At 48.4% G+C, this 26,590-nt stretch overlaps 1 protein-coding gene across 1 annotated transcript in view; it reads left to right on the top strand.

Moving 5' to 3' along the window:
• The window catches only part of ppl (periplakin), a 90,831-nt gene that overhangs the window by 25,942 nt on the left and 38,299 nt on the right, over nucleotides 1-26,590 (top strand). Inside the window, exons 2-7 of the mRNA XM_038819489.1 lie at nucleotides 12,314-12,413; nucleotides 16,343-16,497; nucleotides 19,027-19,147; nucleotides 20,835-20,960; nucleotides 23,112-23,153; nucleotides 23,395-23,556. Of these exons, the coding sequence (XP_038675417.1) occupies nucleotides 12,314-12,413; nucleotides 16,343-16,497; nucleotides 19,027-19,147; nucleotides 20,835-20,960; nucleotides 23,112-23,153; nucleotides 23,395-23,556 (706 nt within the window). The remainder of the gene's footprint in view (nucleotides 1-12,313; nucleotides 12,414-16,342; nucleotides 16,498-19,026; nucleotides 19,148-20,834; nucleotides 20,961-23,111; nucleotides 23,154-23,394; nucleotides 23,557-26,590) is intronic.

The raw sequence follows: 26,590 nt of genomic DNA, 5'->3' as shown, positions 1-26,590 counted from the left end.
CCATTAAATTCTGGCCCACTGTCCTAGGGTGAAAACAAACTTGATTTAACCAGGGACGAGTCTCGATTGGCAGTATCACCTCGACAGGGAACAATCTTGGAATTTTACTCTCCGGCGAAGGGAAAAAACCTTGCTCCTCTTTCAATGACCCAGTTTGCTTCTCACTCCTCCAGGCTGTTTCACCTATTTATCTCTCTATCTCTCTCTATCTTTGTCTACCTTTCCATCTTCTCGATCTATCTAGCTGTCATCAGCTGGCATTAACAGTTTACCTTTGTTTATATTACGGTGGACGTGGTTGTGGTGATTGTAGATCTGACTAGGTGCAACACAACTGAGCAAGCACTAGAGGGAGCACGGGAGAGCTATAAATACACAGGGACAGGAAGTGAGGACACTTCACGGAAGGCAGAACTGGGAGCAGGACACAGACACAGGCAGGCAGCATTTGAGGTAGCCGTAAGTTAAGCTCTGAAGACAGAACAAATTCACAATAAAGCATCTTCTCCAACTTTGAGGCTACGAGCATTATTAAGACACGAGGAACAACACATGGTACCAAGGAGTGACTTCAGACGCTTACTACAAGACAACTCAACTGCAGATACAGAAAGACCAAAATGGCAAGAAAAACTCCTACTGGACATTCGACTTGGGAAGACATCGCTTATTCGAGGATGTGGCTTGGAACCCCACCTCAGCTGGACATGACAGGCAATGTAAGAAATGTCTGGAAAATATTTAAACAAATGTTCGATTTTTATATCATAGCTAATGATGTAGCAGCAGCCTCAGACGAAATTAAAATAGCAATGCTCATCGCAGGACATGAAGCTAGGAAAGTATATAATGGATTTAAATACTCAAAAGATGAAGACAGCAACAACTTACAAATAATACTAAAAAAATTTGAAGAGTACTGTAAGGAATTTGAACAGCACTGTATGCTCAGAGGCCAAACTGCACAGAGACTGAGTGATGCAAAACTCAAACAATCACTATCAAACCAGAAAGGGTTCAGTCAAGAAATCGCGAGTGAAAAGTACATATCAAAAAGAAGAAATAACTTGAATTTTTCACAAAGCCAAAATGCTGAAATCCAGTCCAGATCGAAAGGAAAAGGTAACTTACAACTTTCAGAAAGAAAAGAAACGCTGAAATCCGCAATAAAATGGCATCGGAGCACATTTTAATATCTGCGTCTGTGCATGCGCAGGAAACAGAAGCCGCGCACGAGCAGTTTAAAAAAGTTTGTGTTGCTGATCGTTATGCGCATGCGCAGTGGACACAAAACCGCACAATAAAGGAAGGCCGATTTGCACATGCGCAATTGATTACTACGCATGACGTCACGAGCGTCATGACGTCTGAGCATCTGGACCACGCCTACTTAAAAGGGAAATGCCCTTAAAATTGAAAACAATATATTTAAAGCTGTAAAACCAAATTTTCTTGCCTCAGAAGACAGAAAAACGCCTGAACTTAAACCAGCAGTTGAAAATAACTCTCACAACACCCTGGAAAAAGCAGTCAGCACCACCCAAAGTGAAGAGAACAAAAAGAAATCCGAAACAAAAAAAGATGATTTGTTTTTCGAACAATACTACTCAGACATGGTTGAGTTATTCGGATATGCAAAAAATGGTGAAGACAACGATACCAAATCCGAAGCAAAAAAAGATGATTTGGTTTTCGAAGAATACTACTCAGACATGGCTGAGTTATTCGGATATGCTGATCACAGCATCAGCAACATGGTCGCAAAGCTCAACACGAATCTACTCGTGGTAGATGAATCCAACACCATGGTGCCATGGCAGATCGCCGATACATTGGATGACACGAATACCCAAGACGAAGACAACGCCACACAGAGAGCACAGAAAGACTCCACAAAGAGAGCGATGACAGGCTCCACAGTGAGAGTGATGAAAGACTCCAAAAGGGAAGCAAGCAAACACTCCCTGGTGAACACCATGCATGAACAAGACCATGAAGATCAACCCGCCATATCTGAGCAACTGCAAGCAGACTATGAAAGTCTACCAACTCACAAAATCAAGAAGAAGACGATGTACATCTACCCACTGCATGCGAAAACAGTGACAAGGTGATCACACTTGACATACAGGAGGTACAGGATCACAGCGAGACTGACAGTTCTCAGCTTGTCTGTACAGAAGCACAGAGTAGGGCCACCCAAGAGTCCAGAGAGACCACGCCAATAGAAACCATGCAGATTTTGACTCCGGAAGAGGAGCACCAAGAGCCCAGAGAGACTGCGTCAAATGAAATCGTGAAGAATTTGACTCCAGAAGAGGAGCACCAAGAAAGCAAAGACGACGAATCAAATCCACCACAAATGACTGATGTCACCTGCATCAATGCAACATCAGATCATTCTCACCATTCTCGAGACGAAACTTTCAATGTAACAGATTCCACAAAGGACACTCGCACCAATAACTGTGACAATGACTCAAATTATCCACACGGGACACTCATTGAGCAGAAAAAAGTCCCTGTCAGTCAACATCAGTGGTTCGACCATGCAAACACCATGGGATAATGTATTGGTTACTTAAAATAACAAGAATACCGACAACATTCACAACGGAGTTGCAATATCAATGTCACCATGTCAACAACAACAAAAGAAAAAACTCAGTGAACAAATTCATCAAGTTTGGACTCATAAATGTTTTTATTAAGATTGGACTCATAAATACAAATTGGCTTTGTAAAATATGCAATAGCACCATCACTTGTATAGATACACATATCATAAGTAACTGTTCTGTACAATTTTCTTTAACGATGTACAGAAAATATGTAAAGAAAAAAGGGGGGGATGTGGTGATTGTAGATCTGACTAGATGCAATACAACTGAGCAAGCACTAGAGGGAGCACGGGAGAGCTATAAATACACAGGGACAGGAAGTGAGGACACTTCACGGAAGGCAGAACTGGGAGCAGGACACAGACACAAGCAGGCAGCATTTGAGGTAGCCGTAAGTTAAGCTCTGAAGACGGAACAAATTCACAATAAAGCATCTTCTCCAACTTTGAGACTACGAGCATTATTAAGATACGAGGAACAACACAGTGGTACCAAAGGAGGGTTTAAATGGACACCCCGTGTGTATTGTGCAATTCAAACACTAACTAACTGTGCAAATGTCACTGACGCTGACATGATCCTGCCCACAATGGGGAAACCAAAGGCAAATTGCTTTCAGCTTTATAATGCTGAGTGAAACATCGAACATCCGTGTAATGGTCTTGTGACCTTTCGGCGACATCGATCAAGTTTACACAGAATAAAATCACCTTACTTAATGTCACTTTGTTATGAATCATCACCCTGGGTAGAATTGCCATTGGCAAGTGGGTCGCCTCATCACCACCATCCAAACCATTGCGGCAAGCAGCACAGGTTCAATTTTTCAAGTACATTTTTCCCTGATACTCACCTTTTTCTACCACCCAACACGTTCTCGTCTAAGTAACAATGAACCTCCCTGAAGTTTGGGCCAGTCTTTCCTTTTCAATTACTTTCCCCAGCCACAGTGATGCAGTTTTAGCATCATTGCCGTCTCTGTAACTTCGTTTTAATAGAATCATAGAATCCCTACAGTGCAAAAGGAGGCCATTCGGCCCATTGAGTCTGCTTCGGCCCTTGCTCCAATAGAGCACCCCACCTCGGCCCAACTTGCTACTCCTAACCCTGTAACCCCACCTTATGTTTTAAAAATAAATTTAGAGTACCCAATTATTTTTTTCCAATTAAGGGCCAATTTAGCGTGGCCAGTCCACCTACCCTGCACATCTCTGGGTTGTGGGGGCGAAACCCACGCAGACACGGGGAGAATGTGCAAACTCCACTCGGACAATGACCCAGAGCCGGTATCGAACCTGGGACCTCAGCGCCGCGAGGCAGCAGAGCTAACCACTGCGCCACCGTGCTGCCCTTTTTGGGCAATTTATCATGGCCAATTCACCTAACCTGCACATCTTTGGACTGTGGGAGGAAACCGGAGCATCCGGAGAAAACCCACGCAGACACGGGGAGAACGTGCAGACTCCGCACAGAGTTTCCCGAGGTCAGAATTGAACCTGGGACCCTGGTGCTGTTAGGCAACAGTGCTAACCACTGTGCCACCGTGCCACCCTAATAGAATTAATTTAAACTGACAGGACATTGTTAGAGCTTTAAGGGGCATACACCTGTACTCGGATAGATGCCTAGAACTTCCTTCATGTCAGAATCTTGTACTTGATTTGGTTTTTCCAGATTTTGTGCCAACAAATTATGGGAGCTGGGTTTTCCAAAAATATTTTAAAATAGTCTGAACAAGTACATTCAGGGGAACCCCAAAATGAAGGATCAACGGCAATATTGCAATATATCTCCGGGGTTGTAGTGAAACCGATAAAAGTCTAGATAAATCTGAAAAAAATGATTGAATGGCAATCAAGCTTTGCTTTAAACATTGTTGGAGGGACCTACCATTTTCAGCAGCTCCATAGAATTCATAGAATTTACAGTGCATCGGCCATTCGGCCCATCGAGTCTGCACCGGCCCGTGGAAAGAGCACCCCACTTAAGCCCACCACACCCTTATAACCCCACCCAACCTTTTTGGACACTATGAGCAATTTCCCATGGCCAATCCATCTAACCTGCACATCTTTGGACTGTGGGAGGAGACCGGAGCACCCGGAGGAAACCCACGCAGACACGGGGAGAACGTGCGGACTCCGCATAGAGAGTGAACCAAGCCGGGAACCGAACCTGGTACCCTGGAGCTGTGAAGCAACTGTGCTAACTACTGTGCTACCATGTTGCCCCCTGATCCAACCACCAAAACTCACCGTTCCCCTGCCTTCCCCTTTCAATATGTAAATGATTGTCCATCTTTACAGACCCTTCCTTCTGCAACACCTGGGTCCACCCCTAACACCCCCTCCATTCCCCAAAGGCTTCTTACCATGCAAGAACAGGAGATTAAACATCTGACCTTTTACCTCCTCGTTCTTCACTATCTAAACACTCCTCCCACGTTAGACAGCGATTTGCTTGTATTTCTGTCAATTTAGTCAAATGGATTCACTGTTCACGATGTGGCCTCCTGTATTGGGGAGACCAAATATAGATTAGGTGACCACTTTTTGGAAAACTTCCATAAGTTGCCTGCCGCTTGTCATTTCCATCTCCACCTTGCTCGCACTCTGACCTCTCTGTCCTTGGCCTGCAGTGCTCCAATGAAGCTCAACGCAAGCCTGAGGAACAGCACCTCACCTTTCACCTCCGCTTTAGATCATAACGTCTACCTCCATCTTGTTCCCTGTGTTTCTTTTCTCTCTCTCTGTTTTTGTTTTGCTGGGTCATCTTATTCCTTTCTTTAATCCTTCATGGTTTTTACGGATATCAGGTGGACACAACCTCCGAGTCTATCCATTCTCTATCCATTGCCTCTCTCTTCGGCTGTTGAATCGTGAAACCATTTTGTTTCTCCCCTGACCTCCTACGCTATCGCAAAGCTCCTGATGGAACCATCAATTCACTAGACACATGCTTTAAGATATGAACAGTGGTTTTAATCTACTTACTACAGAGCCAGCCTGTTACCCGTTGAACTCTCGATGAACTGCAGGCTGGCTCTGGACAAGAGTATTTATACAGCAGTCCAGGGGCAGGAGTCGTGGGTGGAGCCGAGGGTGGAGCCCTGTACAAACTCCTGAGCATTCCCAGAGCTATTCCCCCTAGTGGTCGGATAAAGCTACTGCGCTTACAATGGTATTGGTAAATACAGTGTGAATTACTAAGTTACATTCACCACAGCTCCATTTTCCATTCTTATCATTATCGGAGAGAGGCTGAGGTAAATAAATGTTCTGTGGCTGAATTGAGCGAGAGGTTGTGAGGAATCGGGATTTCAGGGCAGTTCAGGGACTTATTCGGACACCCAAATAGAAGTTAGAAAGACTGAGGGAAGAAAATTCAGAAGAATGTAGCATGCCCGAGGAGAGCCAGGGTTTCAAGAGGAAGGAGAAATCCTGTGCCCAGGAAGGATCCTAGCTTAAACTTTAATAAGAGCCTCCAAGAGAGGAATCATAGAGGTAGATTAAGGCAACCTTGCTCCGCTAACCCCTCTTTCTATTGGAGTTTAATATATTCCCCATCACGGGGTGGAATTGGTTTATGAACGAATTTTACCTCAAGTATCCTCGACTATACCAGATATTAAAAGAAAAGCTTCTTGACGCCAGTTCTTTCACCAGTTTATGTGCAACGACTTATTTTTATCTTGCATCTTTGATTTTGGTGAAATAAGGTGCTTCATTGGAGCATGATCAAAAATACTTGGTATCGAGCCGCATAAGGAGATACGAGGACGCACGCACAAAAGATTGGTCACTGAGGTGATTTTTTTTAAGGAGTGTCTTAAAGGCGCAAAGTGAGCGAGAGAGGTGGCGAGGTTCAGGGAGGGAATTCCATAACTGAGGGCCTGAGCAGTTGATGGCTTGGCTGCCATTGTGGGGCCGATGTGCAAGAGGCCAGAACTGGAGGCTGCAAACCTCTCTGGAGGATTGTCGGGCGGGAGGAGATTGCAGAGGAAAGGAGGGGCAATGCAGAAGGAAAAAACGCAGGGAAATAAGAATACTGGTCTTGTATACTTTGAAATGGAACACCAGTAAAACTTGGGAAATAAGAAACCAAAAGAGAAAATGCTGGAAAATCTCAGCCGGTCTGGCAGCATCTGTAGGGAGAGAAAAGAGCTGACGTTTCGAATCCAGGTGACCCTTTGTCAATGGAAGCAATGGAACTGTATTTTCCTATTGGGAAGGTCATGGAAGGACTTAACCAGGAATTGAAATGAAATGAAATGAAAATCGCTATTGTCACGAGTAAGCTTCAAATGAAGTTACTGTGAAAAGCCCCTAGTCGCCACATTCCGGCGCCTGTCCGGGGAGGCTGGTACGGGATTCGAACCGTGCTGCTGGCTTGCCTTGGTCTGCTTCAAAGCCAGCGATTTAGCCCAGTGAGCTAAACAGAATTGTAGGTTTCTGAGCGTAAGGGTGATGAGTGAACAGGACTTGGTGGAAGGTAGCAGGATTTTGGTTGAATTTAAGTTTACGGCTCGTTCAAAGTGGGAGACTGAGAGGGCGAACATTGCCAATTCTAGAGTTAAGACTTTTCAAACAATAAATTTAGAATACCCAATTATTTTTTTCCAATTAAGGGGCAATTAAGCCTGGCCAATCCACCTATACGGCACATCTTTGGGATGTAGGGGTGAGACCCACGCAGACACGTGGAGAATGTGCAAACTCCACACGGACAGTGACCCGGGGCCGGGATTGAACCAGGGACCTCGGTGCCGTGAGGTAGCAGTGCTAACCACTGCGTCATGGTGTCGCCCTCAGAGTTAAGACATGACTAAGCATTTCAGCAGCAAGTGTGTTGAGTCAGGGCAGAACCAGGTGATACCTTGGTGAAGACCTGTCTTCCTCTGTTCTGCTGTCACGGTTTAACTTAAACGTCTGTTTCGGACTAACCTATTATATTTAATTTGGCAACTTGTTTAAGTTCATGCGGTCGCCTCTCATCGGGGATTAGTAGTAAATGTTGATTCACCAGTGACACTTGTGCACATGCCAAGAACAAATAATAAAATAAATTTCTTTCTTTCAATAGTGAAGACTGTGGGCGAAATTCTCCGCCCCCCACGACGGGTAGGAGAATAGCGGGAGGGCCTTCCCGACATTTTTGCCGCCCTCCCGCGATTCTCCCCCCCCGCGCCGAAGTCCCGACCCAAATCGCTGCCGCCGTTTTTTTACGGCCGGCAGCGATTCTCAGCTGTTAGATGGGCCAAAGTCCCAGCCCTTTCCGCCGTTTTTACGAACGGCAAACACACCTGGTCTTGCCGTTCGTAAAAACGGCGTCACAAACTCGCTATTAATAACCATGGCACCGATTGGCACGGCCGTACCACGGCCGTGCCAAGGGTGCCATGGGCCCGCGATCGGTGGGCACCGATCGCGGGCAGCGGGCCCGATGCCCGCGCACTACTTGTCCTTCCGCCGCCCCGCAGTATCCATTCGCGGGGCGGCTGAGGGGCAACCCGGCCCGTGCATGCGCGGGTTTCGCGCAAAAACGCGATGACGTCATCCGCGCATGCGCGGGTTGGAGTCTTCCAAACTGCGCATGCGCGGCTGACGTCATATGACGCGTCAGCCGGCGCTAACTCTGGCAAGCGGGCTTAACGATTTTCGTTAAGCCCGTCTTGCCGGAGCCTACGGCGTCGGGCTGCTAGCCCCGACCGGGGACCAGAATCGGTCCCCGGTCGGGAAGGGGCGCGCTGCCGTAAAACCCGCCCGGGTTTTACGCCAGCTTTACGATTTCTCCCGTTTTGGGAGAATCTCGCCCTTAGCACTTTTAAAAACTTTTTCCCATCACCTAGTTCTCTGACACTGAAGACTAGCATGACTTCTCTTCACTAGATCCCAAATTGAGCTATTTCCCTCATGCCTCGCACCACCCGAGTGTTTATTAGCTGCATTATGACAAACTCCGATTTATACTCCATTGATTTGCCAATAAAATTGCCTTCTGGTTTCTTTAATTGCCGCTGTGCCAGGATTGGACACAATCCAGGTTGAAGCCACTGCCAGATCTCGTTTCATTCAACATCATTCATTAAGAACGTAGCCTACTTTTTTTTTGTTCTGAGGTGTAAGATCTTGCAGTTAAACTTCCATAAATCTTTTGGCCTCCTGACTAGACTCTGCTGCTCCCTACCCTGCTAACCCTCACTAGGATCATCCGAAAACACTGTCAGTTAAGAATTGTTGAAGAAAGTCGGCACACCAAAGCTGTTTGGAGGCAGCTTTAAAAATTAAGGAATTTAGATGGTTGAGGTCAGAGGCCATAGTGAAGTGATAGAAAAATAACTTGTACAATTTAAATAGCCGCTTTAATATAATAAAGTCTTTGCAAGGTGCTTCACATTTTTATTATAGTCCTGAGCTAAGGTTGTTCAAATGTTGCCTCAGGTGTGGCTATCTTTTCCACTTGCTCATTCGCCAACACCAATCAGCCTTTGTAAAGTTTCCAAACCTTCCCTGCTGTTTAAATCCAGTAAATAGACAACACTCAGTTCTTCCCCCCCTTAAACAGTTAGCGTGGATAACTGCTTTGAAGATGTACTAAGAAACCTGTTCATTATCTTCCTTCAAACACTTGCTTTTCAATTTTGAATAAGTAAATTCATAATTTTAGACAGATTGAGGATTGTGGCTAAATTGGGAAGTCATTAGCCAATGATCAACGCATTTAAAACGAAATCAGTCAGGATTCTGAATCCAGAATTCCGTGCAATTTGCCTTCCAGTGCTGGAGAGAAAAAAAAGACTTGCATTTATATATAGCCTTTCACAACCATCAGATGTCCAAAAGCGCTTGAGAGACAATGAAATACTTTGATGTGGAGCCACTGGTAATGGGGGGAATGTGGCAATCTGCACACAGCTATCGCCTACATTTTGTCGGAAAGCTCCCCTCTATAAACATATTCCTCCATCCTCTCAATCCCTGCTCTCCGCCATATCTGGAATGATGACCAGATATCTGCAATAATGACCAGATACACTGATTTTGCGATGTTTCGTTTTTAAATTTAGAGTGCCCAATTATTTTTTTCCAATTAAGGGGCAGTTTAGTAAGGCCAATCCACCTATCCTGCACATCTTTGGGTTGTACGGGCAGTGACCCAGAGCCGGAATCGATCCTGGGACCTCGGCGCCGTGAGGCAGCTGTGCTAACCACTGCACCCCCATGCTGCCCTGATCGGTGCGAAGTTGATGAGGGATAAATATTGGCCAGGACACCATGAATCATTTCCCAACTCTTCCTCGGGATCGTGTCATGCGGAATAGTGTTCTTTTACGCTCACTGGAGGGAGGTTAGACGGGGCCTCGGTTCGATGTTGCATCTGAAAGATAGTGTCGCACTCCCCGAGCAGCACTGGAGTGTCAGCCTTCATTTTGCTGCTCTGGGCCTGGATTGGGATTAATTTACAGGATTCCAGGTGAGTTTGGTCATTTCTGGGGAATTACATGTGTTGCTTGTGTTAAATGACGACTACCATATACTAACGGGAGATTATACAAACAGCTTAGTCGCACATTGGTTGGGAAGTTTGCTACTTTGGTGTCAAATAACTACTAGTTCAGTACAATTATCTTCCATTAAGTGCCTACACAAGGCCAACATTAACACTGGCATTAACTTCTATGGAATTTAGAAAATGCAGGATTGGGCTGGAACTTGTAGGCCAGGGCTTCTTCTAGTTTTGCCCACCCTCAGGCTACCATACACACATGTACCAGCAGAGGGAGTCCTCCAGGAAAAGATAATAAAGGTTCCATGCTTAACAGCTCGTACAGTTCTAATGTCTCTGGTTGAATATAGAACTGTTTCTGCCCCCCAAAACTTCGCAAATCAATAATATCCACCATCTCATTACTTCCTGAATAACTTCATTAAAAGAAAGTTGTCAAAACTGTCATTGTTTGAAAGTGTTCTTGCTGGAGAATTGGTTTCAGGCTGACATTGCTTTTTGTGTTACTTGGACGTGAAGGGAAGTAATTTTAAAAACCTGACCAATCATTGCTGGAGGAGGTGCTGACGACAGGGAGACTGGAGAAGGGGGTAGTATCGGCGGTTTACGGGGTTATTTTGGAGGAGGAAAAGGCGCCGCTAGAAGGGATCAAGGCAAAGTGGGAGGAAGAGTTGGGAGAGGGTATGGAGGAGGGGTTCTGGTGTGAGGTGCTCTGGAGGGTGAATGCCTCCACCTCGTGTGCGAGGTTGGGGCGGATACAGCTGAAGGTGGTGTATAGAGCGCACTTTACAAAGGCGAGGATCAGCCGGCTCTTTGAGGGGATAGAAGATGTGTGAACATTGGGGGGGAGGGGGCGCAAACCACGTTCATATGTTTTGGGCCTGTCCAAAGCTGGAGGATTACTGGAAGAAGGTGTTTAGGGTAATCTCTAAAGTGATGCACGTGAAACTGGACCCCGGCCCTCAGGAGGCCATATTCGGGGTGTCAGACCAGCCGGGGTTGGAAACGGGTGCGGAGGCAGATGTTGTAGCCTTCGCCTCGTTGATCGCCCGAAGGCGGATCCTGTTAGGGTGGAGATCAACCTCTCCACCCTGTGCCCTGGCGTGGCGGGGAGACCTGCTGGAATTCTTAACGCTTGAAAAGGACAAATTTGAACTGAGGGGAAGGATGGAGGGGTTCTACAATTGATGGGCGTCATTCATTATGCATGTTCGAGAATTCGATCACATCGAACATTAGGGGGGTTGGGGGCTGGGAGGATTGGGGAGAGGGCGGGACTGTGTGTGTTAATGGTGACTATGGGTGATTCCTGATTCCTTTTTGTCATTTATTTATGTTAACATGTGGGCCAACGTCTGGGGTTTGGTGGGCGGATGGGATCGTTGTTATTGATATGGGGATTGACATTACATTTGTTGCTGATTATTGTTTATTGTTGGGTGTAAATTTGTGAGAAAATGTGAAAGAGGAGAAGAATAAAAAGATATTTTTAAAAACCCTGACCAATGCCACTCTGAACTTGGCCACCAACACATCCATAAGGATAACGGTGTGAATTACTTTTCTCATTTTTTCCCCTCTTCCCCATGGCACTGTTCCGAGGAAAGTCAGGAGGAGTTACCCCTGGTGTCCTGCTCGATATTTATCCCTCAGTCAGCAGGGCAAACAGATTACCCAGTCACTATCACATTGCGGTAGGTGGGAGTTTGCTATGTGCAAATTGGCTCCCGCGTTTCCTCCATTACAATAGTGACCAAATTTCAAAAGTACTTTATAATCTGTAAGGCGCTTTTAGACGTCCAGCGGTCATGAAAAATGTCACATAAATGTCCGTCTTTATCTCTGTTGGCAAGCTTTTAGATTCCTGTCATGCGTTGCAGTGTCAAACTTTGAAAGATAATTTGTCCTGTAGTGAGCGACATTTTATAAAATGTGGATTGTATGTGGAAAGTAAGATTAGAATTGAAGCGATGTATCGGTTCCCCAGTTCACTGTGCCAACCGCCCTCGATGGATGGCAAGTGGGCAGGTTTTATCCCTGACAACCATGGGGAGGGGAGGAAACCCATTGGAAAGTGGACAATACCACAGAAATGCGGGAGTCTTACAATGTGCCTGGGAAATAAGCGGACGTGTTGACGTGTGTCGATTCCTGTATAATGAAATCGCTCCCTTCGTCTGTCACAGAAAGGTGCCTTCGAAGCTCACGCAGCTGATTGAGCGACTGCAGCAGAATGCGGACAGAGTGGAGAAGAACATCTACAAGGTGGAGGAATGCCTGCTTCAAGTAAGTTGGAGCTGGTTGGGATTGGCGGCGGCTCGAATGACGACCTGGCTTCCTTCCTAAATCAAATTCCCCCTGTCTGCAGTTTTCGGAGGTTACACCCAGTTTGAAAGTCTGGTGTTGGTTGGCATGGGTGTGTGTGTGGGTGTGTCGGTGTGTTTTTTTCCTTTCACTCATTATCTTGTTGTAGATATGAAGCCGCACCCTTCAATGTGTTAATTCTAACACTGTGAGTTGTTCAGAGAGGACAGGATTTAAAGCTCAATTTCATAATTTAAAAATGACTCATCCGATGCTCCGTATACGATGCACGCTCTGATTTGAAGTTAACCCTAATGTAGTTTGTGGAGTAGCTGAAGTGCAAATTCCAACCGTTTCACAATGATGTGATTCCTCCGAACACAGGCAGGAACTCATTTTCTTCGGGAATACATTTGGGGGTCAATTATTTTGTTGCTATTTTTAATACAGTTGTCCATTCACTAAGTTTGAATAGGTACAGGATTTTTTAAAATGGAACTTAATTCTAAATTACTGTAGCGAAATGGCTTAACTGGGCCAAAGAATACTAAACTCACACCAAAGAAAATAAGAACCATAGATTTCCCCTGCGACGAGAGACACTAGGGGAAGGGCTTATACACAGACGGCAGAGTAGCAATGCTGAAGGATCTGGTGGAGATGCTCCAGCTCTGGAAAGGAAATGAGCTAAGATACATTCAGGGAAGGAACTTCCTTCACAAGGAGGCAGCAACGACCCCCCCCAGCTATCAGGACACTCGCAACTGGGCAGGCGTCTGACCACGGGTGAACTAGGGGACGGTAACTGCGCTGACAGGTAAGGATGGCTACTGGAAAAGGTCAGGTCATTCCTGGACGAGACACGGGAGAAATGGAAGGAAGGAAGAGCTAGGCATAGACATAGGGGAAGGACTGTGGATCAAAGCACTGCACAGGGCGAACTTCACCTCCTCATGCGCAGGGCTAAGTCTGACGCAGCTAAAGGTGGTGCACATGACCAGAATATGCATGAGCAGGCTCTTCCCGGAGGTGGATGACAAATGTGAACTGTGCTAGGGAGGCCCGGCCAACCACACCCACATGTTCTGCTCCTGTCCCGGACTTGTCAGGTCCTGGACAGCCTTTCTCGCGGCAATGTCCAAGGTTGTGGGGGTGAGGGTGGAGCGGTGCCCACAAGTGGCGGTCTTCGGGGTAGCCGGAACTCATTCCCGGGAAAGGGGCAGATGCCGTAGCCTTTGTCTCGGCTGTCCGATCTAGTGGAATTCCTTAAAATGAAAAGGATAAAATTCTCCATTTGAGGAGCGGAGGAAGGCTTTCTCACCACACGTGGAAGCAATTCACCAGCCTGTTCCAAGACCCCCATTTGGACCAGCAACCAATAAGAAGGGGGCAGGGTGAGCTTCATTATGTTACCAGTGGCGGGGAGGGGCATGGAAAATCTGGAAATGTAATCTTGTTAGTAAGATTTGTTGGTGAGAATCTCGTTTGCCGATTCGTGCGAGATTTTGTGCCCATGGTGCCGTTCTCACTGACGGTGAACGTGGATGCACAATTGCCCACTGGGCGCGATCTACCGGCCATGACCCACTGGAATTAGAGCGGGACAAGGCTGTTGATGCCTCCCCCAGGCTTCCCCACAGCCGTTGCACCTCACAAGATCTGGACGGGACCCAATTTTGCACGGCTAAATGGGTTTAAGAACGCACTTACCAGTGCTGACGCTGGATCTAACCGGCTTCCCCAGGGAGACTCCAGCTGGGCGCCAATCAGTACGGGTCAATGCGGAATGGCTCCTGGGGGGTCTCCCAGGACACTGAAGGCCCCTAGGTGGTCAGGGGCAGGACAGGGTGGCACCCTGGCTCTCTCCTTAGCACCCGAGCATCCGGCAGGAGCACTACCAGAGTGCCAGGTGGTGGTGTCTTGGTGCCAGGGAGGCATTTCGAAGGGTCAGGGCCTGAGGAGGGGGGGGGGGGGGGGGCATGTCCATGAAAGGAGGGATGAAGGCCTGAAAGAGGCAGGCCCCCATAGCAGGGTGTCATCATTTGGGCACTTCCCCCTCCCCTCCATGTGTGTGTGTGTGCGTGTGTGTGTGGTGTGGGGGGGGGGGGGGGGGGGGTGTGGACAATGCCAGTGGGTGGGGGCGGTGGGGGACTCTCAAACTCAAAATGGTGGGCCGATCTTTGAGGTTTGGCCAGCGAGTTCAGCTCTCCAGTGATGGATAATTCTAAGTGTGGGATAGCCCAGAGAGAAACTCATCAGGGCCTGAAAAAGTGACTAAATGTGGTTAGAACTCACCAACCGAGCAGGGTTGGAATTCCCAGTAAAAACCCATCCGGAATGACACTTACGGGGCTATCTATCCAAATGGGAATAATCCCGGAGCGCATGTGATTAGCCGGGTGTTTCCCAGCACTCAAAGCACCCTCCTGCACCCGCACAGGGCACACCCAGGCCCGATCCACAGTGTGGGGAAAATGCCAGTCTGGCACCCTAGCAATGCCCCTGCCAGTGCCACTTGGCCACCTTGCCAGGTTGCCACTCAGGTAGCACTACCAGGGCAGCAGGCTGGCAGCACTAGGGTGGCTGTGCCAAGGTGACACCAGCAGTGCCAGGGTACCACCCTGCCCAGAGAACAAACGACTGGGGTCTCCGATCCCCTGGGAAACCCCCACCAGTGCTATTCCATCCAGTTCCCGTTTGTGGGGACCAGCACTGAACAGCACTTGCTCGTGATCTCCAAGGCTAAGTGGGGGTTAGATCCCGATGCCTGGGGTAGATCATGGGAGTGCATGACAGAGTGAGACTAGCTATCTCACTCTAATATGCAGATAAGCCAAAATGTGACTCCACTTGTCACATTGAGTCCGCTTGACCCAGTTTTCCTCAGTACAGAAGAGTGGATAGTTATACTGAGACTGTTTACTATTGCTTCCCTAGTTTCCTGCAGGATCCCTGGATGAAAAGCACCACCCAAAGCATTGGACCCAAGTCATTGGTTTGCAACCGAACGGTTCCTTTAAACTGGCCAGTAACTTCCACTAACTCATCTTCATTCCGTTTTTGGTGTTTGTACTAAAAGTAAAGTCGCTCTCGTCCCAGATGACCATAGGCTGCTTTCCCCTGGTGGTGATTTCACCTCAGGCGAGGGACAAGGTTGAGAAGGTGGGACCTTCATGAATAACCTCAGCCGGTACGGGGATTGAACCCACGTTGCTGGCCTCGCTCTGCGTCACAAACCAGCCGTCCAGCCAACTGAGCTAAACCCACCGCCGGCTCCCATCGTGTTCGGATTATCACAATATCAATCGCCACATCATCTAGGGAAAACTAATTGCTATCACCTTACTCACCAGCACAAAGTGACCTCCTAAATGAGTTACCCATTGACACGCAGTGGGAGTGGAGAATCGCCCGCCAGCAAACGGTGCGCCAAGCTTGGCCTTTCTCGCCAGCAGCGATCACGCAATGGAGAATCCCGGACCTCTTGTTCCTTTTTAGGCCCATAACGCACATCCGTTATTGGTTTGTGGATCTCATGATCAATCATGGTGGACACCTTTAAAGGTCATGGTTCATTACCCATAATCCCAACACCGCTCTGGTGGAGTCAGCCTCCTGTGTTAGAATCAAAAAAAACCCTCAAATTTATGCAAACGAGTCTTCACTCAATTCGCTGAAAACCAGAATAAGAAATTCTGACGAGGATCACAAAAAACTGCTTGCATGTACTCCAAAAGATCTTTTGTTAAAATCTGCCATTTTCTCCCGAAAGGAGATGGCGGACTCCAGTCTGCTCAGCAGAAGGATATTCACCTCTCTCTTAATGAAGAATTGCCGAGAGGGATTTTCAAGGATTTAAAGCCTTATCTTGAATCGATTTTATTTCCTTGCTCTTTCATTTCTCCTTCTAGGATGTCAGGCGGATAGAGGAAGGGAAAGACTTCATATTCCGTGAGGAAACTGTCAAGTTAATGAATGATTCCGATGGGACACTAGTTAACCTTCAGGATGATGCAGAAATGGCTGTGGTTGAGAAGCATCCACAGTCTGACATGATTGTGGAGGAGTAAGTGCAGCCCTTTACGGCCATTTGACATGAGAGTTGAACACAAAGATCAGTCGTACAAGTCCGACCCAAGCAAATGGAAGCCATTGTTCCTTACATTTGTTTCTTCACTAATTAGACAGAATTACATCACAGTTACAGGCCATTGGCCAAAAGGGATGTACCAGTAGTACTAATGCCCCACACAATCTATTTCATCTTATCCTACTGCCATTGCCTTTTGTTCCTTTCTCCCTCATGAATTCATCCACTTACCCCTTAATTGCATCTACGTTGTTCAGCTCAACCACCCACGTAGCCAAGTTGCTCCTGAGTTCCTTAGACCATAAGACATACGAGCAGAAGTAGGCAATTCTGCCCATCGACTCTACTCCGCCATTCAATGAGATCATGACTCATCTGATCTGATAATCCTCAACTCCTCTTTCCCGCCTTATCCCCATATCCCTGGGTTCCCTCGTTGATTAAAAATCCGTCTATCTCAGCCTTTAACACACTTAACGACCCAGCCTCTACAGCTCTCGGCGCTAAAGAATTCCACAGATTCACTGCCTTCTGAGAGAAGATATTCCTCGACATCTCTATCCTAAATGGGTGACCCCCTCACTCTGAGATCCTGCCCTCTGCTCTGGACTCTCCCACAAGGGGAAAGAACCTCTCAGCATTGACCCTGTCAAGCTCCCTGAGCATCCGATATGTCTCAATAAGGTCTCCTCTCATTCTTCTAAACTCCAGTGAGCACAGGCCCGATCTACTCAACCTCTCCTCATAGGAAAATCCCTCCATACCCGGGATCAGCCTAGTGAACCTTCTCTGGACGGCCTCCAATGCCGGGATATCGTTCCTTAGATAGGGGGACCAAAACTGTTCACAGTGTTCCAGGTGTGGTGTAGCTATTGCCTTGTATAGTTTTAGCAAGACTTCCCTATGTTTTATTCCCTTTGAAATAAAGGCCACCATTCCATTTACCTTCCCTATTACCTGCTGAGTTTACATGCTAGCTTTTTGTGATTTGTGCAGGAGGACCCCCCAAATCCCTCTGTGCTACCGCTTTCTGCAGTCTTTCTACATTTCAATAATATTCAGCTTCTTTATTCTTCCTACCAAAGTGCATAACATTACATTTTCCGACATTATGTTCCACCTTTTACCCACTCATCAAACCTGTCTATATCCCGCTGTAGAATCTTTTGCCGGGATTCCCCGACCCTACGCTGGGTCAGAGAATCCCCGGGGAGAGGCACGAATCCCACCCCGCCGCCCCGACGCCGGCTGCCCTATTCTCCGGTGCCGTTTTTCAGGTGGCGCCAGGATTCCCGCCACGCCATCCCCCCCCCCCCCCCCCGTCCAATTTTGGCGAATCCTGCCGGTGTGAATTACTCACACACCGGGATCTGGCAGGTGAGTGTGCGGGGGCAGTCCTCGGGGGCGGGGGGGGGGGATCCGGCCCCAGGGGAGGCCCCCCCACGGTGGCCTGGCCCGCGATCGGGGCCTACCGATCTGCGAGCGGGCTTGTTCCGTGGGGAGACTTCTTTCCTCTGCGCCGGGCCCCTGTAGGGCTCCGCCATATTGCCCGAGGGCCGGCGCGGGAAGAGAACCCCCGTGCATGCGTGGAAATATGCCGGCTGGTCTGCACATACGCAAGATCACGCTGGTTGTTCCGCGCTTGCACGAACTCGTTCAGGCCCTTCGCGGTCGGCTGGACTGGGGACGGCTCCGGCAGCAACCTAGCCCCCTACAAAGATGAGAATTCCTCACCTTGGGAGGCCATTGATGCCGGAGTCGTTGGTGCCAGTTTTCCCTCCGGCGCGGGCACATAGCCCCATTTTCAGAGAATCCCGCCCTTTGTGTCATCCTCGCCACTTGCCTTTCCAAATATTTTTGTGTTATGCACAAACTTAACAATAGTACATTCACTTCCCTCCTCCAAGTGATCAATATATATTGTAAATAATTGTGACTCCAGCACTGATCCCTGTGGCACTCCACTAGTTCCAGGTTGTCATCCTGAAAATGCCCCTCATCTCCCAACTCTCTGTCTTGTCTTCATTAGCCAATCCTCTATCTATGCTAATATACCACCCCTAACACCATGAACTCTCATATTATTAAGTAGCCTTCTGCGCGGTACATTATCAAACGCTTTTTGGAAATCCAAGTATATTACATCCACTGGTTCCCCTTTATCTATCTTGCTTGTTACCCACTCAGAGAATTATTGGACTTATTCTCGGGCATAATACAAGCCTAGGCAGGAAATTTGTCCCAGAAACAGGAACGCTCACTGACTTTCACCTCCCTATTACTGTTGGATGCTAAAATCCAGCAGTTTCCGATCTATATAACCTGGTGCTATACTAAGCTATTAGGTTAGTTGGGGAGTGGCGAGGGGCGAAAACATACTTTACTGAAATAGTTTCCATTGTTGAGGAAAGCTGAATTCCATTTGAGGAAGTAAAGGTGGAGCACAGAGGGCAATTAATCCATGGCTTGCGGGCTCTCTGTAAAACAAAGGCTGTTTCTTTCCAGCATCAAGCAGTTAAAAGAACGAGTTCGCAAACTGCGAGTCGAACATAATAAGGTCTACAACCTGACCCGAACGGATGGCATTCCTACAATTGACTGGTCCAAAATGATTGATGAGAAACAGGTAGGCACAAAAATCATCCTTCAAACATCTCTACACTTCCTACATCGTCATACCAGTTGGTATCCGAATCCCTGTGGCCAACACCTGTTATTGTGCGGAATGGGATAAACATGGTTTGCAGAATCTCCAGGTTTGCTTCAGAGAGTAGTGCCTCTTGTTATTGGGTATTGGATGGGTCGTGAATTCCCTAAAGTTAAAGACGAACATTTTAACCTCCCCATTCCTAGGATGTGAATGGTGTACACATCTCGAGTGTTTCTGGAAACAATGGGTAACACTAGCTGAAGCTGATGGGTGAGTAGCGCACAGAACTAGGGGGAAATGTTATTACAATCATGGCTGATTACCAAATTACCTGATCCTGTCTTCCCCCTGCCCCCGCATTTCCCTTGATCCCTTTAGCTCCAAGAGCTGTATCTAATTCCTTCTTGAAATCACACTACATTTTGGCCTCAACTACTTTCTGTGGCAGCGAATTCCACAGATTCACCACTTCTCTGGGTGAATAAATTTCTCCTCATCTCAGTTCCAAAAGGGTTACCCCTTATCCTCAAACTATGACCCCCTAGTCCTGGACTCCCCCACCATCGGGAACATTCTTTCTGAATTCACCCTGTCCAAACCTATTATAAGTTTCTATGAGATCCCCTCCCTCTTCTAAAATCCAATGAATATAATCCTTTTTTTTTCTTTTTAAAAAAAATTTAGAGTACCCAATTATTTTTTTTCCAATTAAGGGGCAATTTAGCGTGACCAATCCACCTAACAAGCACATCTTTCTTGGGTCATGGGGGCGAAACCCACGCAAACACGGGGAGAATGTGCAAACTCCACACGGACAGTGACCCAGAGCCGGGATTCGAACCCAGGTCCTCAGCGCCGTAGGCAGCAATGTTAACCACTGTGCCACCCTGCTGCCCATTGAATATAATCCTAACCGATTTAGTCTCTCCTCACATTACAGTCCCGCCATCCCAGGAATCAGCCTGGTAAACCTTCACTGTGCTCTCTCCATAGCAAGAACATTCATCCTCAGATAAGGACACCAAAACTGCTCACAATATTCCAGGTGTGGCCTCACCAATGCCCTTTGCAATTGCAGTAAAACATCTCTATTCCTATACATGAATCTTCTCGCTATGAAGGCCAACACCCACTTGCCTGCTGTACCTGCACGCTTACTTTCAGCGCCTGATGCACGAGGACACCAAGCCCTTGCTGAGTATCCGCCTCTCTCAATTTACACCCATTCAAATAATAATCTGCCTTCCTATTTTTGCTACTGATGTGAATAACCTCACATTTATCCACATTATACGGCATCTGCCATGCATGTGCCCACTCACTCAGCCTGTCCAAATCCCGCTGAAACATCTCTGCACCCCCCCCCCCCCCCCCCACCCCCCCACACCCGGTGGCGCTTCTACCAGTGGGGGAGGGTGCAGGGCACACAAAACCCCCACACAGACATCAGCGGGATCTTCCATCCCCCAGTGCTGGAAAATGTGCCACTGGGGAGGGGGGGGGGGGGGGGGGGGGGGGGGGGGGGGGGGGGGGATGGTCTTGAAACCGTTGTTGTAAAACCCCATCGTGATCACTAGCGTCCTTTAGGAAATCTGCCACCTTTACCTGGCCTGGCCTACATGTGACTCCCATACATCTCACCAACGCCCATTTACTCCTGTAGGCAGAACTGAACAACCAAGGCTTTGGCAATGAGTTGCCATTTGTCGACCAGCAGCTGGAACACCACAAGGTTTTCACTAAGGAGGTCGAAACAATTGGGGATCACGTCAACAAGACTGAAGACAAGGTAAAGCCAGCAGTTAGTAGGCGAAAGGTCTCGGTACGGCTGAAATTTCTCATTGTATGTTATTACAGGACATCAGGCACATTTGATAATCCATAAAGACTCACACTGAAGCGTAAATATTAATGTGGACAGTAGTATAAATGAGTGGTAACACAATTGGACTAGTAACCCAGAGGCCTGGATGAATGCTTTACAGAAGCTGGGGTAATTTACATTCAATTTATTAGTAAATCTGGAATAGATTGCTCATTTCATTAATTCTGGTCATGAACTACCCAATTGTCATAAATTCTCATTTCATTCAGTAATGTCCTTCAGGGTGTTCTAATCCCCCACAATTAATATGCTGGATGTTACTATTGATGAGAAACTGAATTGGGCTAGGGGTTTAGCAGCCTGCAACTCACCTCCTGACTCCCCAAAGCCTGTCCACCATCTACAAGGCACAATTCTGAAGTGAAATGGAATACTCTCCACTTGCCTGGATGAGCGCAGCTCCAACAACAATCAGGAAGCTCAACACCATCCAGGACCAAGCAGCCCGTTTGATTGGCACACCCATTCCATAATCATTCAAACCCTCCACCACCGACGAACAGTGGCAGACGTGTGTTCCATCTACAAGGTGCGCTGCAGGAACTCACCAAGGCTCCATCAATAGCAAACCCACCACCACTACCGTCTAGAAGGACAAGGGCAGCAGACACATGGGAACCCCACCACCTGGAGGTTCCCCTCCAAGTCACCCGCCACCCTGACTTGAAAATATATCGCCGCTCCTTCACTGTCGCTGGGTCAAAATCCTGGAACTCCCTCCCTAACAGCGCTGTGGGTGTACCTATACCTCAGAAACTGTATCGGTTCAAGAAGGCAGCTCACCACCACCCTCTGAAGGGCAACTAGGGATGGGAAATAAATGTTGGCCTAGCCAGCGATACACACATCGCATAAATTTTTTTTTTTTTAAGTTCACTGTGTAAAGGAGCAATCTGGGGCAGGTGTTTCCTGAACATAGGTTTAGACACATAACTCAGAGAACACAGGCAGACTTCCTTTTCCTAGCCACCCCCCCCCCCCCCCCCCCAACCCCTCCCCCCCTCTCAGGTGGTAGCCAGTTTTTTATATACTGAAGAATAATGCCCCAATCCTTCCCCAGTTAGTATCAGCGGCTCTCACTTTGAACTAGAGCGTGACTCCATTGAAACAGGGTTGCAACATTAATACAGGGGAGGAAGTGTACTATCCAGACCCACAGCAATAAGGTTCGCCCTCAGCTGCCCTCTGAAATGTCCTAACAAGCGTCTCAGTTGTAAGTGGCTGACCACCATCTACTCGAGGTGACCAAGGGATGGGGAGCAGTCGCTGGCCTTGTTACTGGCACTCCGGCGAGCGGAGCTCCTCCGTGTAGGAAATGGGACTAAGTGCAGCCTCGAGGGGAGTTCCTGTTGAGGCCCCGAATTGCAACAAAGCCCCGATAGGTAGCATGGTGTTTCCTGGTGCTGCGGGCGCCGGGAAACTCCCGGCTAAACACGCGTTCCAGCCAAAATCCCATTCCTTTCAGCGGCATCGGCAAATCCCAGCCATGAGCGAGGGCGGGGAATTTTGGCTGTTGTGTGAGATCTACTCTCACCGTGTTAACTACCCAGAGACGGTCCCCTTCCTCGAATTGTGTAACGCCTCACTATAGAATGCCTCCCCGTTTCAAAACTTTAAAAAAAATCAATTTAAGAGTACCCAATTCTTTTTTTTTCCAACTAAGGGGCAATTTAGCGTGGCCAATCCACCTACCCTGCGCATCTTTGGGTTGTGGGGACGAAACCCACGCAGACACGGGGAGAATGTGCAAACTCCACACAGACAGTGACCCAGGGCCGGGATTCGAACCCGGGTCCTCGGCGCCATCAGGCAGCTGTGCTAACCACTGTGCCACCGTGTCGCACCCATTTCCAACTTTTATTTGGGGATGTGACATATTTTCAAATGAAATCCGAGGTACAGTGAAAAGTGTTGTTCTGCGTACAGTCCAGACAGATTGTTCCATACATGAAAAACCTAGGACAGACGATAGATACATAATGTAAATACATAGACATAGGCATCAGGTGGAGCATATGCTTATCTCTAAAATGTTTTCCTTTCTAATTTCAACAGGAATACGTTGATAGCATTCAGCTGAAGTACAACAAACTGTTGGTGAGTATGACAATGACAAATGCACTCTTGTCTCTCAGCCCTTGTGCTTTATAACTGGTTGAGATTGCAAAGCATCTGAGCTGTAATTTTAACGTCTGGAGGGACTGCCACATTCCTTCGCTATTATTGTAAAAGAGCTGGGTTTTCTTTTACAAAATGACACCGATAGCATGCACAGTCGGTACAATGTTCATTATTATTAGACCGGGTCAGGAGAAATTCACTTGCTTTTGCTCAACAGAAAGGGTCTCAGCAGCGACAGAAAGACTTGGGAAGCCTCCGTGACTACATGCAGAACTGCACCAATGAGCTGTACTGGATGGACACCCAGGAGGAAGATCGCATCCGTTATGACTGGAGTGACCAGAACTTAGACTACAAAAGCCGCCATCGCCAGTATGAGGTAACCATGACTCCGGGGTTTGAAATATTTTCAAAAATTCACTCTTGGGATGTGGACACTGCTGGAAAGGCCATTGTCCAGCGCTGGTCGCCCTGGAGAAGGTGGTGGTGAGCTGCCATTTTGAACCACTGCAGTCCATGTATTGTAGGTACATCCATGGTGCTGTTAGGGAGATGGTTCTAGGGCGTGATTCTCCGCAGCGGTGGAGAACCGGGAAGGCTGCTGTGAAAGAGGCCGTCACTCACGGCAGCCTTCGCGCCCGCTCCCGGGACCCGGTTTCCCCCCCCCCCCCCCCCCCCCCCCCCCCCCCCCCCCCGGCGGGGCTAGTATCGGGGCCCTGGGGGTCTCGGTGGTGTGGCCTTGACGACTGTGTCAACGCCGCGCGCCAAGAATGACGCCGGCTGACGCGCCTAATCACGTCAGCCGCGCATGCGCAGGTTGGACAGCGTCAACCCGCGCATGCGCGGTTGGTGTCTTTCCCCTCAGCTGCCCCGCAAGACGTGTCGGCTTGATCTTGAGGGGCGGCGGAGGGGAAATAGTGCGTCCATTTTGGACGCAGGCCTGACGATTGGTGGGCACCGATCGCGGGCCTGTCCCCTCGGGAGCACGGCCATGGTGCTCCCGTCCCAATCGGGCGCCTAGAGGCCCCAAACGGGCTTCTGGCACCCGTTTCACGACGGTGGTGACCAGGTGTGGTTGCCGCCATCGTGAAAAGGTCGGAAAGGGCCGGCCACTCGGCCCATCGGCCTCGGAGAATCGCCATTCACCGTGAAAAACGGCGAGCGGCGATTCGGCGTGCGGGGGGGGGGGGGGGGGGGGGAAATAGCGGGAGGCGCCAGGGGGTTGTAAAAAATGGCAGGAGCCCCTCCCGCTATTCTCCCAGGCGTCGTGGGGAGTGGAGAATTCCGCTCCTAGGATTTGGACTCAACGACAGTGAAGGAACGGCGGTGTACAGCCTAGTCAGGATGGTGTATGAGTTGGAACTTGGAGGTGGTAGCCCTCCCATGGACCTCCTGACCTTGTCCTTCTCAATAGCGGATATTACAGGTTTGGAAGATACTGTTGAAAGAACCTTGTTGAGTTGCTGTAGTGAATTCCTGTCGTGGAGGCGGTGGATGTTTAAGGTGGTGTCCACATAGACACTTCCCAATCTGAGACTGAATCGCTGAGCTAAAGCTCCCTCCCTCGACTCTGTGAGAAATGATTGTAGAGAATCAGCAACAGATGATTGTTATTTATTATTGCAGCTTATCTGTGAAGGATGACCAATACTTTTCAGCCTTACGGTTGTTCAGAGTTGCCTTGCCTCAGCCCAGATAAATAGGCCTCTCTCAAGGTTAGCTCAACTACCAGCTGTGGGATAGCCAGTCGATCACCTCTATGGACAACCTATGAAACGTTGGCAGGCAACAGGAGATACTGAGACCAAACTTGTTACAAACAACTATCCTCGCGGACACCAGAGGCGAGAGTCCCCTTCAAATGATTAGATCCAAAATCCTTTTGTGAATCACAGAATCCCTACAGTGCAGAAAGCAGCCATTTGGCCCATCGAGTCTGCACCGACCCACCGAAAGAGCGCCTCAATGAGGCCCTATCCCCCGCCGTAGCCCCATAACCCCACCTAACCTTTTTGGACACTAAGGGCAATTTAGCACGGCCAATCCACCTAACCCGCACATCTTTGGACTGTGGAAGGAAACCGGAGCACCCGGAGGAAACCCACGCACACACGAGGAGAACGTGCAGACTCCACACAGACAGTACAATATACAAATTGTTTTGTCTCCTGCTCTCTCTTCAATATCTATGGGTCACATGCCTTCCTTGGTCGAGAAGTCGAGAGGTGAATTGCTCACATGCATTGGCCAGTGCTCGTCTGAAACTGACCGACTCGTGAGAGTGGCCTGAGAGGTTCCTATTATAAAGTTCCTCCCATGCTATGGAAAGCCTTATAATTGTGATATCTCCACAGAGTGGCAGTAAGGGCAGGTAACTCACTATGCGATTGAAGACATGGGTTCTGGTCGAGTTTGAATTTGATTAATCTATTGTTCGCAGAGTTACTAATACCATATTGTGATTGACCACCATCTTAAAGAGCAGAATGGATAAGATAGCAAACTGGAAACAAACTGGAAGTTCTAATCCAGATAGGTGTTTGTGTCTTCGGCAAACCCATTGTGTGTCTCTCCGGTATGTAAGTCAATTGCCTAACCCCCATTGGATACCAGACTTGGCCTCAGGACAAACCCCCCCTCCCACGGGACAAAGTTGGCCAAGGTCTCCAATTCTGATCAATGTGAAGTGACCTAGGTCTCAATGGGCATGTGTGTAGATGTGAAAACAAGCTCAATCCCTAGCTGTCATGTGCTGCTCAACATTAAATAGCTTCACAACACAACTGTTTGGGGCCAGACAGGAAGAACGGGCAATCACATGAAGGTAGCAGATCACGTCCAGCACTCCGGGAACTGGTGTTATATTCCCCACCCTCTGCCTGGCTCACCCTGCGGACCTTTTTCAGATCTCGGCAGCCAATTGGCTCCAGGTGGGCCTTTCACCCCCATTGGCGAGGAAGTCGCGCCTCAGAGGTGCTGGCCAATCAGAGTGCCAGCAGCTCTCTTGTCCCAGCAGCTCTGCTGGGATTGAAGGCACCCCTGATGAAGAGAGGCTGATGGAGTCCAGACTGTCAGGGATGCGCAAGGTCTTGGTGGAGACAGGCTTACAGGCCCCGGCGATGGGGTGAGGTGTGGTGGGGAGCTGCCCGAAAAAGAGACACTTTGCTCCACCCGGCCACTGCCATACTTCATCCGGCGAGCTGGACACTTGGCATCGGCCCCCCTCCCTTGGGTAAAATCCCAGTGGTGGTGGGACAAGATCTTTATGCGGCTACTAATTGATCACTTAAGGGCCTCAATTGTCAACGGGTAAGTGGGTCATGCTGCTGGTAAAATTGCAGTGGGGGTTGGTGGGGGCGGGTGGGCATGATGCCCAATTTTACGCCTCTCCCACCTGCCACTGTGTTCCTGAG

The sequence above is a fragment of the Scyliorhinus canicula genome, chromosome 15, assembly GCF_902713615.1.
Source record: "Scyliorhinus canicula chromosome 15, sScyCan1.1, whole genome shotgun sequence".
Classification (NCBI taxonomy): domain Eukaryota; kingdom Metazoa; phylum Chordata; class Chondrichthyes; order Carcharhiniformes; family Scyliorhinidae; genus Scyliorhinus; species Scyliorhinus canicula.
The sequence above is the reverse complement of the archived record's forward strand: the minus strand, read 5'-3'. Positions and strand labels throughout refer to the sequence as shown.